The sequence below is a fragment of the Barbus barbus genome (assembly GCF_936440315.1).
Source record: "Barbus barbus genome assembly, chromosome: 4".
NCBI lineage: Eukaryota > Metazoa > Chordata > Actinopteri > Cypriniformes > Cyprinidae > Barbus > Barbus barbus.
Genome location: NC_136732.1, coordinates 41,252,356 through 41,267,577, shown reverse-complemented (window position 1 = coordinate 41,267,577; position 15,222 = coordinate 41,252,356). Strand labels below are relative to the sequence as shown.

The 15,222-nt window shown below is 41.0% G+C and overlaps 1 protein-coding gene across 1 annotated transcript; it reads right to left on the bottom strand.

Moving 5' to 3' along the window:
* Positions 1-1,207: 1,207 nt before the first annotated feature.
* On the bottom strand, positions 1,208-6,269 carry LOC306866462 (uncharacterized protein). Its single transcript, XM_079411690.1, has 4 exons — positions 6,216-6,269; positions 6,061-6,088; positions 2,171-2,830; positions 1,208-2,045 (listed from the first exon to the last, which is right to left on the bottom strand). Exons 2-4 carry the CDS (start codon positions 6,086-6,088, stop codon positions 1,897-1,899), a joined length of 837 nt encoding a protein of 278 aa, XP_079267816.1. The 5' UTR covers positions 6,216-6,269; the 3' UTR covers positions 1,208-1,896.
* Between the last annotated feature and the right edge of the window lie 8,953 nt (positions 6,270-15,222).

Below are 15,222 nucleotides of genomic sequence, written 5' to 3'. Positions count from 1 at the left end.
CGACTCGAGTGCCCTGCTGTCGCTCCATGATAAATCCCCACTGTTTCATCTTCTGCAGTAGATCTTGTACTCTACCTTTCACTGAAACAATGCAGTTTTCCAGATTTATTCATCCAGATCAGCTCCACGAACAATCCCATGATGCACCTGCATCTCATCAATCCGTCTGATTTCATCGTTTCCCCTTCCTCTGTTGTAGGCGATATGGACTTTAAACTAGTGTTTCCAGATGAGCTCTGTCTCTGGTCATGTGCAGTAATTCTGTGTGAAGTTCAGAGTAGAATGTTTCGCTGAAAGTCACTCCGTAAAGTCGCGCTCGTTATTCAAACACAGGAAACAGATCATGTCTCAGTCGATGAGGAAGCACTCGAGAGCCAATGAGCATTGTTCAACTGTCAAGATGCTTCCTGACGCGCCAATTTTTGAATATGTTTGACGAGTGCTAGATCTGACCAATCAGCAAAACAAGCAACTGAACTTCCTGAAGCTGACATTCATGAACCACTAAACAAGGCAGAGTTTAAAGAGAATCACAGTAGCTACTGACACATAAGGCAAAAATAAAACAAAGACAAGACAATTTTACAGCATCCAAAAACGTAAGCACTAGAATAGATTATAACAACAGGAAAAATGATAAGACACAATAATAACTGGGTTTAGAACAGCGCTGTTTTTCTTCTTGTAGGATTTAAAGGCGGTTGACAAGCCAATTTATGATGTATTACCGCCATCTGGACTGGATTGTGACGCATTAACCGGAAGAACAGCGCTGTTAAACCCTCCCCCTCAATCTTATTGGCTGTATTTATTAAAGGAGCAGTTGCACCAGAAATATGAGCCTGTGATTGGGCTGCAGTTATCCATGGAATAGTATCTTAAATACATATTAATGTAAAAATAATGTTGTAAAATTATCTGTTCAAGCATGCATGTGCAATACTGTCTCAATAACATATAGAACAATTTCGATTATGATCAATAATATACTTATAAAATACAATATCACTACAATGTACTTCAATACCGAGGTGTAAATATCGACCACATAACTACTATTTACATTTAAATAACATCTATTGAATTATATTTGCTATGATAAAACTAGCTATGGGATATATTTAAAAAAAAAAATAAAAATAAACAAATACTGGGATATATATCCAAAGAAATTGAGGGAAAGAAATTGAAATTGAAGACACTGACAAAGACATTACAGCATTTATTTAAGAATGTTTACCATAGTAGACCACAAAGTCTACAATAACAGGCCACTTTTTTAATCTAGTAAAATTGACAATTAATTAGTGTTGAGTGCAAAAAAAGGAAACGCTAGCCAAGAGATAATCACTCTTACTTTATAGTCTTAAATTATACCGAACTAAAGCTTCTGAATGACTTTAACAGTAAATACCATCTAAAGAAGCCATTTTTAACTACTTTCCCATGAAATACTGTACATGAACTAATGTGTTGCTGTAGTACATTCATGACTGTGTTCAGAAATAAGCAATCAGCAAATATTGACACAAAAACAAGCATTTAGATATGTTTTTGGTATACACAGCATGCAGCGCTGCAAACTGAGATTTGTGGAGTCATTTATTCTCATAATGTTCTTGCTCTTTGTAAACGAGTGTAAATGTCAAACATCCTCATATCTGTCTAAAGATTGAAGTCTCTCAGATAAAACATGAGCTGATGTCATTCAATCAGTCTGCTCCGTTCTTCCTGATCGCAGACTTCTGTGAATATTTAGCTTATATGTAGACTTAAATTCAACTTAGTTCAATACTGAAATGGTCCAATAGTTAGTAATGTGTACTAAGTTAGTGATTTGTTTTACATAACTGCGTTTGGTTTGAACTCACAAACAGCTGTGATGTTGTGTGTTGATCACTGAGATATCTCTGTTGATTCTCTCACTAGTTTCTGAATGACACTGTGTTTATGATTTAAACATGTTTCTGCCGACGATGGTGTTTGCAGTGACTCTTTTGCCAGATCCAACAGAACCAGCCTGACCTGGTCTTTCCGCTCTGAAACTACAACAAAAATATCAAATCATTGTTCAGTGCAACATACGAGTGACTTAGACTTGAACAGTCAGTCTGTCATGTTTTTATTATTAATGTCATTTATAATGTCAAAAATATACAAGAGAACTTACAATCGACACGAGGAGCATCTTTGCTTCTCCTCTTCATTTGTTCCATCATAAATATCCCACCGCTTTCCATCATCATTTCTTCAATCTTCTGCAGTAGTTCTTGTATCTGATCATCTGATTCTCTCTTGTTATTGAAACAGTGAATCTTTCCTCCGCATTCAGTCACCAGTTGCTGGAGATCCTCATGATCTTTGTGTTTCAGATATTCATCAATCGTCTGATCCAGATCCTCCAGATCATCTCCACATGTGAACAGAACGATGATGTATTTCTGAACTTCAGGACCAAATAAACACTGAATATAACCCAGGATCTGTTCCTCATTTTGCACAGGTTTGTCTAGAGGAACGGTGAGCAGAACTGCACTGAGACCTGCTGAACATCGAGAGACCAGCTGCTCTTTCATCTTCTCCAGCTGCTCTTCATTCAGATCTGGATCCAGCAGATCTGGACAATCAATCACAGCAACCTGCTTCCCACTGATCTGTGTTGGACACTCACACACTTCAGACTCATTTTCAGCTTTATGTTTCTTCTTATTATTTTGGACTGTAAACTTTCTCTCTCTCAGTATGGTGTTTCCAGATGAGCTTTTCCCAGAAGCCTTCCTGCCCATCAGAAGAATCCGGATCACTGGATCATCTGAACTGAAGCTGATTGCTGACAAAATTAAATAAAAATATGATCTGAGACATCAGGTGGAGATGTTACTCTTCTTATTGGAGGTCAAGAGTATGAAAACATCAAATATAGTTTGTCTGTATTTCACAAACAAAGTGAAAATATGTTTTGCTAAGTTGTAAATGACAGCAAGACTATTTGACTATTTGAACTTGTCTCTGAGATAAAAGTGAATCGATTTGATTTGTGGTGCGTAGGTTTTCAGTTTGATTTAGGAATAAATGTTGTTCATTCAGAAAGATTCAAAGTGATTCACAATGAGACTCAATTTGAGTGCACAGGATTATTATTTAAATGATTATATAATGGGATTATGAACTTTAAAGCAAGGCTGTATACATGAATTAATGAATATATTTTTCATTCATTTGTTCATCTTGATTCATGTTCATTTACAAATATAGGCCTACCTTTGTCCAATGTTAGATCATGTTAGTTCTTAATGATGTTACATAGATTTATTTTGGTAGGCTACAAATGATGTGTAACATGTAGAAATTTGCAATAACCAGGATTTAATAAAAATGTTTAAAAGTGTTAACTATTGTGAAATGTTAATATGCAACTTTATTGCAGTATTCTACAAACATTAAATAAACAGTAAGCATAACATGCTTCCATGGATGGATACCCTAAAATATCATGCATAACCCTAAACTAACCCTAAACTAACTTTTCTTCACTCACTAGTAAACCAGACCTCTTTGTTCTCTTTTTTATCTTATTGAATTATTCTTAATAACTATTTTATTTACAGAACATTTAAAACACACATCTTAATAATGTAAGGGCTATTATCTTATTTTTATATCAAACAAAATGCTCAATTTTAACAATTTTCTTTCTGATAATTACACTTCTAAAAGTCTGGAGCTGATATTCAGCATGGTTGTATATTTAAAGAGGTCATATGATTTCCAGTTTTCCTTTCTCTTTGGAGTGTTACAAGCTGATTGTGCTTAGATAAGATCCCTGAAGTTGCAAAGACTAAAGTCTCAAAACCAAAGGGGCATAGAGGACCCACAATAATGTACAGTATTTGAAAATTAATGGGGTTTTTGAACATTAAAGCATATCAACATATTCTGTTACACCAAATAATGATCTTTAAAAAAGCATCATATGACCCCTTTAAAGGGTTATTCCACCCCAAAATGAAGATTTTGTCATTAATCACTTACCCCCATGTCGTTCCATCTTCGGAACACAATTTAAGATATTTTAGATGAAAACCAGGAGGCTTGTGACTGTCTCGTTGACTGCCAAGTAAATAACACTGTCAAGGCCCAGAAAAGTATGAAAGACATCGTCAAAATAGTCCATCTGCCATCAGTGGCTCAATCTGAATTTTATGAAGCGCCGTGTGGCGCGGCTGACACAGAACAGTGTACACAGTTTGCGTTCAGCGGATACTCTCCAAAATGATGCTTCACTGACACGGAGGACACAAATTGTTCAATAAAGTCATTGGGTCTCATTCACTAATAAGTGCATATGTTTTTCGTATTTATACGCACATTTGAACTTCTCACGAAAACTTTCCGCCTAATTCACAACAGGTGCGTACGCACATGTGCTTGTTCTTAAACTCGTTCTTCTGTTAGTGAATCTGGAGTCTTCTAAAAGAGCGCCCGCGTGCACGAGGTTAGTGATTAGCATAATACACGCCCACACCAGCTCCATATAAGGGCTTTCCGCAAAGCAGCACTAGTCCAAAGACAATTATGGCACTGAAACAAAAGACAAAGAAAAATAACTTTAACGATAATGAACGTGAGGTTTTGCTGTCGGAGGTGGAAGCCAGAAAAAATGTGTTATTTAAAAGCAACTGAACAGCCATCCGTCACTCTCAGCAAACATATCTGTGCGCAATGTCTTCAAGCAGTACCAAGTGTGCCATGCCTCCAAACACAAGGTGAGAAACAATAATCACCGTTTATATAAGGAAAGATCAGGTGATTTGTTGTTTGGACCTCTAATTTTATATATATATATATATATATATATATATTTATATAATTGGACCTCTATACTTTATTATCAATTTTAACGTCTAGTTACTTTTCACCCACCCTGTACATAACCTATCTAATTATATGTGGGGTTCTTTATACATGCTTATAAGGCCCCGGGCGTACATGATTATTGCGTATGTGTGGTATAAGTTGTTCTTGAATTTTTTAGTACATTTAGAATAAATTTTACTAAGAAAGTTTTTGATGAATCGGGATTTATTCGTGAAAACGTCCGTACGCAAATTTTCACGCAAAAATTTGTGCAATTGTCCCAATATTTTTTTTTATTTCCGTACAAAAAGTATTCTCATTGCTTCAAAACGTTACAATTAAACCGCTGATGGCAGATGGAGCATTTTGATTATGTTTATGTTTTTCATACTTTTCTGGGCCTTTTCTGTGTTATTTACTTGGCTGTCAGTGAGACAGTCACAAGCCTCCCGGTTTACATCCAAAATAACTTAAATTATGTTCCAAAGACGCCCGAAGCTTTTCCGGGTTTGGAACGACGTGGGGGTAAGTGTTTAATGACAATTTCATTTAGGGGTTGGAGTAAACATTTAAGCTGGGGATATTCCAAATTAAAATATTTCATATACAATTTCATTATTGAACCTTCAATAACTTATATTCACCTTCCAGTCTTCATTTTCAAAATTTCCAATATCCAAAATATTCTTAACTTGCAAAGAAAAAGTCTGAGCGTTCAAAAATTATCTTAAAGGTATAGTTCACCCAAAAATGAAAATTCTGTCATTAATTTCTCACCCTCATGTTGTTCCAAACCCATAAGACCTTTGTTCATCTTCGGAACACGAGTTAACATATTTTTGATGAAATTCGAGAGCTTTCTGACCCTCCATAGACAGCAAGGGAACTACTACTGAACTTTGACTTTGTGAATTTGCTTCTTCAGTCCAATGGATATTGGCTACTCGTGCTTTTAGTGTAAAATGATTATTCACATTTGATCTGTTTCTCTGTATTTCTAGTTATGTTCAGTGTGAAAGAGCTTTAAAACTAAGAATACGTAAAAGTTTGTTAGGCTGGACGACTCAGATAACAGAAACTTTTCCATAAAAATCTAGCCTAAACATAGAGCAAAGTAAATCATCTCAGACAATCATGGAATAAAATCAGTTTGGCAACAACAACAACATATATAATCTGAGTCTGAGTGAAGATATTTCATACCTGTAGCTGCAGAAAATCCTTCCACCATCTTTAACAAGAATAACAAGAATAACACTTCTTAGAAAAAACATACAGCACAAAACATTAACAAATCACGCTCTTTATATGAAGCATGTTGAGGATTTGTTCAAATGATAAAAGTAGCGTTTAACTACGTATAACTCCTCCTGCAGTTTGTTCTTCTGGTTAGCTGTTAGAGGAGGATCCACAGCACTGAACAAACATGTTCAGACACAGAGCTGACGATGAAACGCACACAAGAAACATACATCTACTGCACACACACATTGACAAACCGCCTGGGAGCTCCTCAGTGGTGAAACTCCTCCTCCTTCAATTAGTGGAGAACCAGGTGGAACAAATCTGAGGCAATCTGAGCGTGCCAGTACCTGGCTCTGTTGTTGTCTTTAGACCACAGTGAAAGGAGCATTTATAGCACCACTAGACCAAGGAAACTTCATCTTTGTCATCAAGGTGACTGTGCAAAACCAAGCCCTCCACAAAACAGTGAAGGACAGCCGGTAAGTGCCATATTGGCCATGTTTGGCTAGACTGAATTAAGCAGTGCAGTGCTAATGATACTCTGGAAAACACAGACTCTGAACTCCTTTTGACTTTGGGAGGACTTTTGCAGTGGTGTTTGTAACTTCAAATGTTGTTTGTAGGGTAAAAAGGGAAAGTAAGAAAAGCCAAATTTATTGTTTGACAAAGAATGTGTTTGAGATGGTTAAAAGTAATTTAAACTTTGTAGAAATCTCAATAAACCAAGTTCTTAACTCAGTTAAAATTGTAAGATCTACTAACTTGGCTAAAAAGTATGGAAACGCAGTTTGGCTAAAAATATAATGAGACCTATTAATTAACCTAAATATTAAACCAATGGAAGGTAAAACTATTGATTAGAATAAAAAATGGAACCCTTGTAATAGCAGTAATGTGTTTATCTGAGGTGAATGTGAATAATTTTGTTTATTTGATTTGGCTGTCAACTCAAATAATGATCTTGTATTTGTCATCTCTCTTTTGAGGTTTTTCACCTGTTTACTGCCCATCAAAGAATGGTAAATAAAAGACAAACAACTGGTCCCATGGCTGTTTATTGAGTGAAATCCAGTTAAGATCTTCATGTGGAGGGACTGTCCTTTTCAAGTGGGGAATTGCACAAGAAACAAGTCACAACTTGACAGTGAAAAACCGCCACTAAAGACTGGAGAAGGACCAGAAAAGTGACCACACGTGTCCATAGAGACAAATAAAGACTGTTCCTGCCCTGCTACTGTGATTGAAATGGCTGATTCATTACTGTTGGAGCAGCTAAAGACCGCAAGGACATCAGCGAAGCGTCAGTTTTCCCGTCTGGCCAATAATGTGCTACGAATGCATACAATGATGTCAGAAGAGGAGCTCAGAGACATTTTTAAGAAGCTCACTGCAGAAGCTGGCAAAGTTCTTGAAGCCAATGATGATGTACAGGGGCAATGTATTGAAGAAAACTCTGATGCAGAGGAGTTGAGCGAGCAGCAAAAGTCTGACTTGGTCAAAACAGCCAATGAGTGTGAGAGAAAACTGCAAGAGCTAAAGGACCTCATACAAAAGACATTGTGGGCCAATTTCGGGGAATATGAACTGATACAAGCAATTACAACAGCAGAGTCGCAAGCAGAAAACGTGGGAGCTGTGGACCCAAGTAAAAACCCAGATGCATATCTCTTCATGATCGGACAACTAGAGAAACTTGTGAAGGCTGCGAAGGAGGTGCATAAACATTGGAAGTGCTGGGCCCCCCCAGCAGAGCAACAACAGTTCCAGAGTCGTATCAAAGGCCTTGAAACCATCTTGCCAAAACTCACAATAAGACAAGCAGACTTTACAGGGGCACAAGTCAGGGAAGGAACCAGCAGATTGAGTACTACTTCAACCAGTTGTGTGGCCACACCAGCAATTAAATTAAAGCCAGCTGCCCTCCCAAAGTTTTCTGGCATCCGCCGAGAGTTTCATCGGTGGAAAAAAGATTGGGAAGCGCTTCAGATGCAGGGAGAACCTACTGGATCCAAAGAGGTTAAAAAGTTCCAACTTCTCGATAGTGTGGATGAGAAGACAATACGAGACCTCCGCCTTACAACTTACACAACTGCTGAGGAGGTTTTCCGGGTCTTGGAGAACCGCTTTGGAAATAAGACAACTATAGCCCTTGAGATAGTAGAAGAGCTCCAAGGACTCCAAGCAGTTAAAAGTAACCAGCCCAGGAGGATTGTTGAGCTCATCCAATCTGTAGGGAAAGCCCTGGTCGATCTGAACGAGCTTGGCAAGACTGGTGCTATAAAGAACCCTCTTGTAACAAAAACAATAGAGAGTAAACTTCCTGATGGCCTGAAGAAGGAATGGCTTCTTCATGTAGCTGGCAAAGGTGATGAAGCTGAAGAAGACAAGCGATTTGACTACCTCCTCAAGTTTCTTCAAGGTCAAGAAGCCATCTATGAGAAGCTGGACCAACTGAGAGAGGAGGAACCAAAACCAAAATCTGAACCTCGGCAAGCTCGAACCAGAACCTCTACCCAACTAAGCAACCAGGCTCAAGGATGTGTGGTCTGCGGGGATGGCAAGCATAAGAAAAGGCTATACTTCTGCCAAAAGTTTCGCACGCTTAAGCTAGCAGAGAAAAGAGATGCTGTCAGGAAGCTGGGAGCCTGCAAGAAATGCCTGGAGATTCACAATGAAGGTGACTACTGTAAATCAGAGTTTCTGTGCAGGAGGCCAGACTGCATAGAACAGCGTGCTGCAGAACACCACTATTACCTTTGCCCGAGAGCTGATACGTCCAAAGGGAATGTCGTCCAGAGGTCCAACAACAACAGCAAAGTGGGAGGTGATGCAAGAGAGCGTTACACCCAAGCCCAAGAAGAGTTCATTAAAAGCCTCTCACCTGAACTTGCAGAGAAGTGTCGCAATGCCTTTTGCAACACTATAGCCAGAACCTCTCTTGTGTCCAACCAACCCAGTCTTTTAGCAGAGAATAGAATAGTGGAGTGGCCAGTCATCATGATGCTCTTAGAGGTCACGGCCAATGCAGGACAAAAAGTTGGGACATTGATCGACCTAGCATCGGATACAAACTACATAACTCATGATGCAGCTGATCATTTGAACCTTAGAAGTGAAGCCATAACCCTTGTTGTCCATGGTGTGGGAGGAATGAAAGTTCAAGTTACCACAAAACGGTACCTCCTAAAGATCCGGGTCCGCACAGAGCAAGGCAACTTCAGATCCCACCAACTTCTCTGCTATGGTTTGGACAGCATTGCAAGGATCCACAAACATGTGACGGCCAAAAGACTCCAAAAGTTCTTTCCAGATGTCCCCCAAAATGAACTTGTGAGACCAAGACAGATACAGCTTTTGATAAGCCATAAGGAAGGGCGACTGGTCCCACAGAAAATACGCACTGTTGGGGACCTTGTACTATGGGATGGGCCATTGGGAAAGACAATTGCAGGGACACACCCTGGTCTGTTTGAAGAGGCTACAGTTACAGCACACCAGTCCAGAGCGCACTTCGCCAGATCCATGAGAACAGCAGCATTGATGTATGAAGAACATATCTGCACCAAACCTACCATCAAGTCTTCTTATTCTGCTATTACCACTCGGGATTTTATTGAGTGGTGGAGATGGGATAGCATTGGTGCCCCCTGCACTCCAAAATGTGGAGGATGTCGCTGCGGCAGGTGTCAACCTGGTGGCAAAGAAATGACTCTGGCTGAAGAAAGGGAGCTGGAAGTTGTAAAGGGTGGCTTGACTTATGTTGGTGCTGATGACCACAGTGATAGTCCACACTGGCATGCAAGATATCCATGGCTCATGGACCCATCTACATTGCCAAATAATAGAAAAGCAGTGGAGGCAACCTTCCTCAGAACAGAGAGACAGCTCGCAAAAGAACCGCAGTGGGGAAAAGCCTATGGTGCTCAAGTCCATGAAATGGTTGACCGCCGGGCTGCAAAAAAGCTGACCAAAGAGGATCTGACCAACTGGAATGGACCTGTCTGGTATGTAAGTCATCTTATCGCACCCAACCCCCACTCTGTTACAACTCCGGTAAGACTTGTCTGGAACAGCAGTCAGAAGTACAGAGGCCAAAGTCTCAATGATCTTCTGATGAAAGGCCCTGACGTTCTAAACCCGATTCGAGCTGTCCTCCTCAAGTTCCGGCAAGGCTCCTTCGCCGCTCTAGGAGACATTAGAAAAATGTACAATTCTGTGTGGCTCGAGGAGAGGGAAGTCCATCTACACCGGTTCTTGTGGCGTGATTCAGAGGGCGATGAACTAGAACAATACGCCATAACCAGAGTGAATATCGGGGACAAGCCAGCAGGTTGCATAGCACAACTTGCCATGAGGGAAACGGCCAACCTGCCTCAATTCAGCCACCTCACAGATGAATGCCAAGTATTACATGAGCACAGCTACGTCGATGACATCTTGACATCCCACAACTGTCGTGAAAGACTCGAAGTCATCACAAAGAATGTGGAGCTGATTTTAAAAGCAGGAGGGTTTGCACTGAAGCCTTGGGTCTTCTCAGGCCAAGGGAGAGGAGAAAGAGAAAAGGCATCACCAAATATTGTTGTCCTGCCGAACCAGCTTAAGGAGGAAGACAACAAGGCGCTCGGTCTCGGCTACATTGTGGATGAAGACATGTTGCATGTCATGGTGAGGGTCAACTTCTCCAGGCGGAAGAAAAAGATGAGGCTTGGGCAAGACTTGCTGCTAGAAGAAGTACGAGCACAGACACCAGACCCGCTGACAAGACGTGAACTGCTGAGTCAAGTTGCTGGTTTATACGACCCAGTTGGCCTGACAACGCCATCAAAGCAAAAAGGGGCTATCTTGGTCCGAAAGGCATTCCAAGAGGCAAAACCAAAGTGCAGCATGGTCAAGGACACATGGGACCTTCCTCTGTCGGATGAGCTCCGCAAAGATGCAATTGGAATTTTTGAGGAGTACGTCCAGCTAAGCAAAGTAAGGTTCCCAAGAGCCCTTACTCCACCAAAGGCAACAACTGAACCAGTCGCTGTCACTTTTTCAGATGGCAGTGAAAGCTCCTATGGTGCTGTCCTCTACCTGCGGTGGAACTGCAACAAACAATTAACAATTCGACTAGTGGAGTCAAAAGCAAAGCTGACACCTCTAGACCAGAAGGGGGATGCAGTCAAAGCAGAACTTTGCGGTGCAGTCTTTGCAAGCCGCCTGAAAAAGTACTTTGAACAGCATACCCAGATCCAGATAAAAAGGTGGTACCATTTGTTAGACAGTCAGACTGTTCTTGGAGCTATCCAGCGTGAAAGCTATGGATTTCAGACTTTCTTCGCTAATAGAATTGGAGAGATCCAAGAGAGTACACGGCTACAGGACTGGTGGTGGATCCCTGGACCACTCAACATAGCCGACATTATCACTCGAGGAGCTGGGCCAAAGGAACTTGACGCCCATTCAGAGTGGCAGCAAGGGCCAGAGTTTCTACATCTTCCAGAAAGTGAGTGGCCAATTATGTCGTCAAAAGATGTGTCTGTGACAGCTCAAGAAAGCATTAACAATATGCAGAAGAAGTCATTCGTGGCAGCACTCACCAGAGCCCAAGCGAAAAGAATTCTTCCAAGTCTTGTGGGACGACTTCCTGCTGGTGCAGCTGTCCTAAACTTGGTGGATGAGAGGCGCTTTAGTAGCCTAAAGTGTCTAATCAAGACTGTTGCTTTCATCTGGAGAGCCGCCAAAAAGTTTACATCTGCAACAAAGTCCATCGAGACCCCAAAGTGGGAGGCGATTCCCACAAAAGGAGTTATTACTGCCACAGAACGTCAAGAGGCAATAAGAGACATCTATCTTGCTGCTCAAGAAGGGGTGACGTTCCCAGCTACCACTACGGACCGCTTGGTTGTGTACAGAGAGCCAGAATCTGGGTTACTAGTTTGCGGTGGGAGAATCCATGGCTTTAGGGAGGATGGCGCTGCAGTTCCCCTTCTGCCTTTCAACGCATGGGTCTCTACTTTATTGGCACGGGAGGCGCACGATGAGGGTCATGAAGGTGTGGCTGCAACCCTGCTGAAAATGAGGAGGAAAGCCTGGGTCATCCAAGGGAGGAAAATTGCCCAAAAAGTAGTGGAGAACTGCTTTTTCTGCAAAAAGTCAAGAGCAAGAAGGTGCAAACAGGTAATGGCTGACCTACCTCCTGAAAGAACCACACCTGCAGCTCCGTTCGAGTTCACTACAGTCGACCTCTTCGGACCGTACCTTGTCAAAGATGACATCAAGAAACGGGTCTCAATGAAAGTGTGGGGTATCGTCTTCAGCTGTATGGCCAGCAGAGCAATTCATGCAGACCTGGTCAACACAATGTCGACAGAGAGTTTCTTGATGGCTTACCAACGTTTTACTGCAATTAGGGGGCATCCAAGAAAGATCTGGTCCGACCCGGGGACAAACTTTATCGGCGCCAAACCTGTCCTAAGAGAGCTGTACCAGTTCCTGGATTCTCAAAATAGAACTTCAATAGAAGAGATGTCGGCTCAAAAAGGTACCAAATGGGAGTGGACAATTCACCCTGCTGACTCACCTCACCGCAATGGGGCTGCTGAAGCCGCTGTCCGCATTCTCAAGAAGGCACTGCAGAGCCTGGGCAACAACACTGGCCTCAGCTACAGCGAGTTTCAGACAACACTACAACTTGCTGCAAATCTTGCCAACGAATGCCCAATAGATGCCAGGGTGCAGAGCCATGATGAATGCGTGCAGTATGTGTCACCCAACACACTTCTCCTGGGCCGAGCCTCTCCAAGCGGTGAGATCAGAACATTTGACTTTGCGAACTACCCTTACAAGAGACTCAGAGAGATGCAGAACCAGGTCAACAAGTTCTGGAGGTCTTGGAGCCAGCTTGCCGGCCCAAACTTATTTCTGAGAAGTAAATGGCACACTTTGCATCGCAACGTTGCTGTCGGAGATATTGTCTGGTTGTGCGACCAAAATGCAGTGAGGGGCCAATTTAAGCTAGGACGGGTGGTGAGCGTCAATCCAGATGCTAAGGGCATTGTTCGAGACGTGAACGTCGAAGTGGTCCAAAGCTCCTGCCTTCCTGTTACAAAACCCGCACTAAACCGGCCATCGGCCAAAGTCCTGAAAGACGCTACCCAAACCACGGTCCTGCACAGAGATGTTCGACGCCTGGTTGTGTTGCTACCAGTTGAGGATCAAACTCGGAGCTGACCGGCAGTAAGAAGGTGCTGATTTGCGATCTTTCCATCGGTTCCCGTGGGAAGATCGAGTGGGAGGTGACAAACCGCCTGGGAGCTCCTCAGTGGTGAAACTCCTCCTCCTTCAATTAGTGGAGAACCAGGTGGAACAAATCTGAGGCAATCTGAGCGTGCCAGTACCTGGCTCTGTTGTTGTCTTTAGACCACAGTGAAAGGAGCATTTATAGCACCACTAGACCAAGGAAACTTCATCTTTGTCATCAAGGTGACTGTGCAAAACCAAGCCCTCCACAAAACAGTGAAGGACAGCCGGTAAGTGCCATATTGGCCATGTTTGGCTAGACTGAATTAAGCAGTGCAGTGCTAATGATACTCTGGAAAACACAGACTCTGAACTCCTTTTGACTTTGGGAGGACTTTTGCAGTGGTGTTTGTAACTTCAAATGTTGTTTGTAGGGTAAAAAGGGAAAGTAAGAAAAGCCAAATTTATTGTTTGACAAAGAATGTGTTTGAGATGGTTAAAAGTAATTTAAACTTTGTAGAAATCTCAATAAACCAAGTTCTTAACTCAGTTAAAATTGTAAGATCTACTAACTTGGCTAAAAAGTATGGAAACGCAGTTTGGCTAAAAATATAATGAGACCTATTAATTAACCTAAATATTAAACCAATGGAAGGTAAAACTATTGATTAGAATAAAAAATGGAACCCTTGTAATAGCAGTAATGTGTTTATCTGAGGTGAATGTGAATAATTTTGTTTATTTGATTTGGCTGTCAACTCAAATAATGATCTTGTATTTGTCATCTCTCTTTTGAGGTTTTTCACCTGTTTACTGCCCATCAAAGAATGGTAAATAAAAGACAAACAACTGGTCCCATGGCTGTTTATTGAGTGAAATCCAGTTAAGATCTTCACGTGGAGGGACTGTCCTTTTCAAGTGGGGAATTGCACAAGAAATAAATCACAACTTGACACACATACACCAGAGACTTAAAAAAAATCCTTTCCGATTTATACCATTGATTCATTACATAAGGTATTTATGTATTTGTAAAGCTGGCTGTCATTTACATTTAACATTTCTGCATTCAAAATATTATTTTTAAAGCATTAATTCTCGTTTAATTTGTAAATTTACATTTACATTTAGTCATTTGGCAGACGCTTTTATCCAAAGCGACTTACAATTGGGGAATACAGAAAGCGATTAATCTTGAAGAGGCAATCAGACAGAGGAAGTGCTCATAACACCAAGTCTCAGTCATTGTTCAAATAAGTACAAGCTAGTAAGGGAAGGAGAGAAAGATAGAGGGAAAGATTAAGTTTTTTTTTTTTTCACATGCGTGTCCATGTATAACGCTTCTCATAGCTATGTGAAAATAAGTGTATAAATGGAACAGTTTGAGCTGAGCTAATCTGAATGAGAGAGAGAGAGAGAGAGAGAGATGCAGAGCAGAGCATGTGGAGAGCAGGGAGACACGAGGAACAGGAGTAGAACATTGATTTTGAAACTTGTGACTCCATTAGAATCGTTAGAAGACAGAATCATGGTTCAAACAGTATATGAATAGATTTTTACATGCACCCCTAGTTTGCTTCCTCTTCTCTAAAGCAGCACAGCATGGCAGTATTTTGCTGTAGTCCTTTACCAGCCGTTCTCTGTAGACGATGCTATGCTCAAGATTCAAGATTCAAGAGTTTTTATTTGTCACATACACAATTATACAGGGTATAACCAGCAGTGAAATGTAGGTCAGGTCCGCTCCAAGGACAGTGCAATTATAAAGTATACAAATATTAAGAAAGAGAAAAGTAGAACAAATAAAATAAAAGGATAAAATAAAATAAAAGATAAGATAAAAAATATAAATATAAATGTGCAGGTCCGTATGTTGTTGACTTAAATAGTACT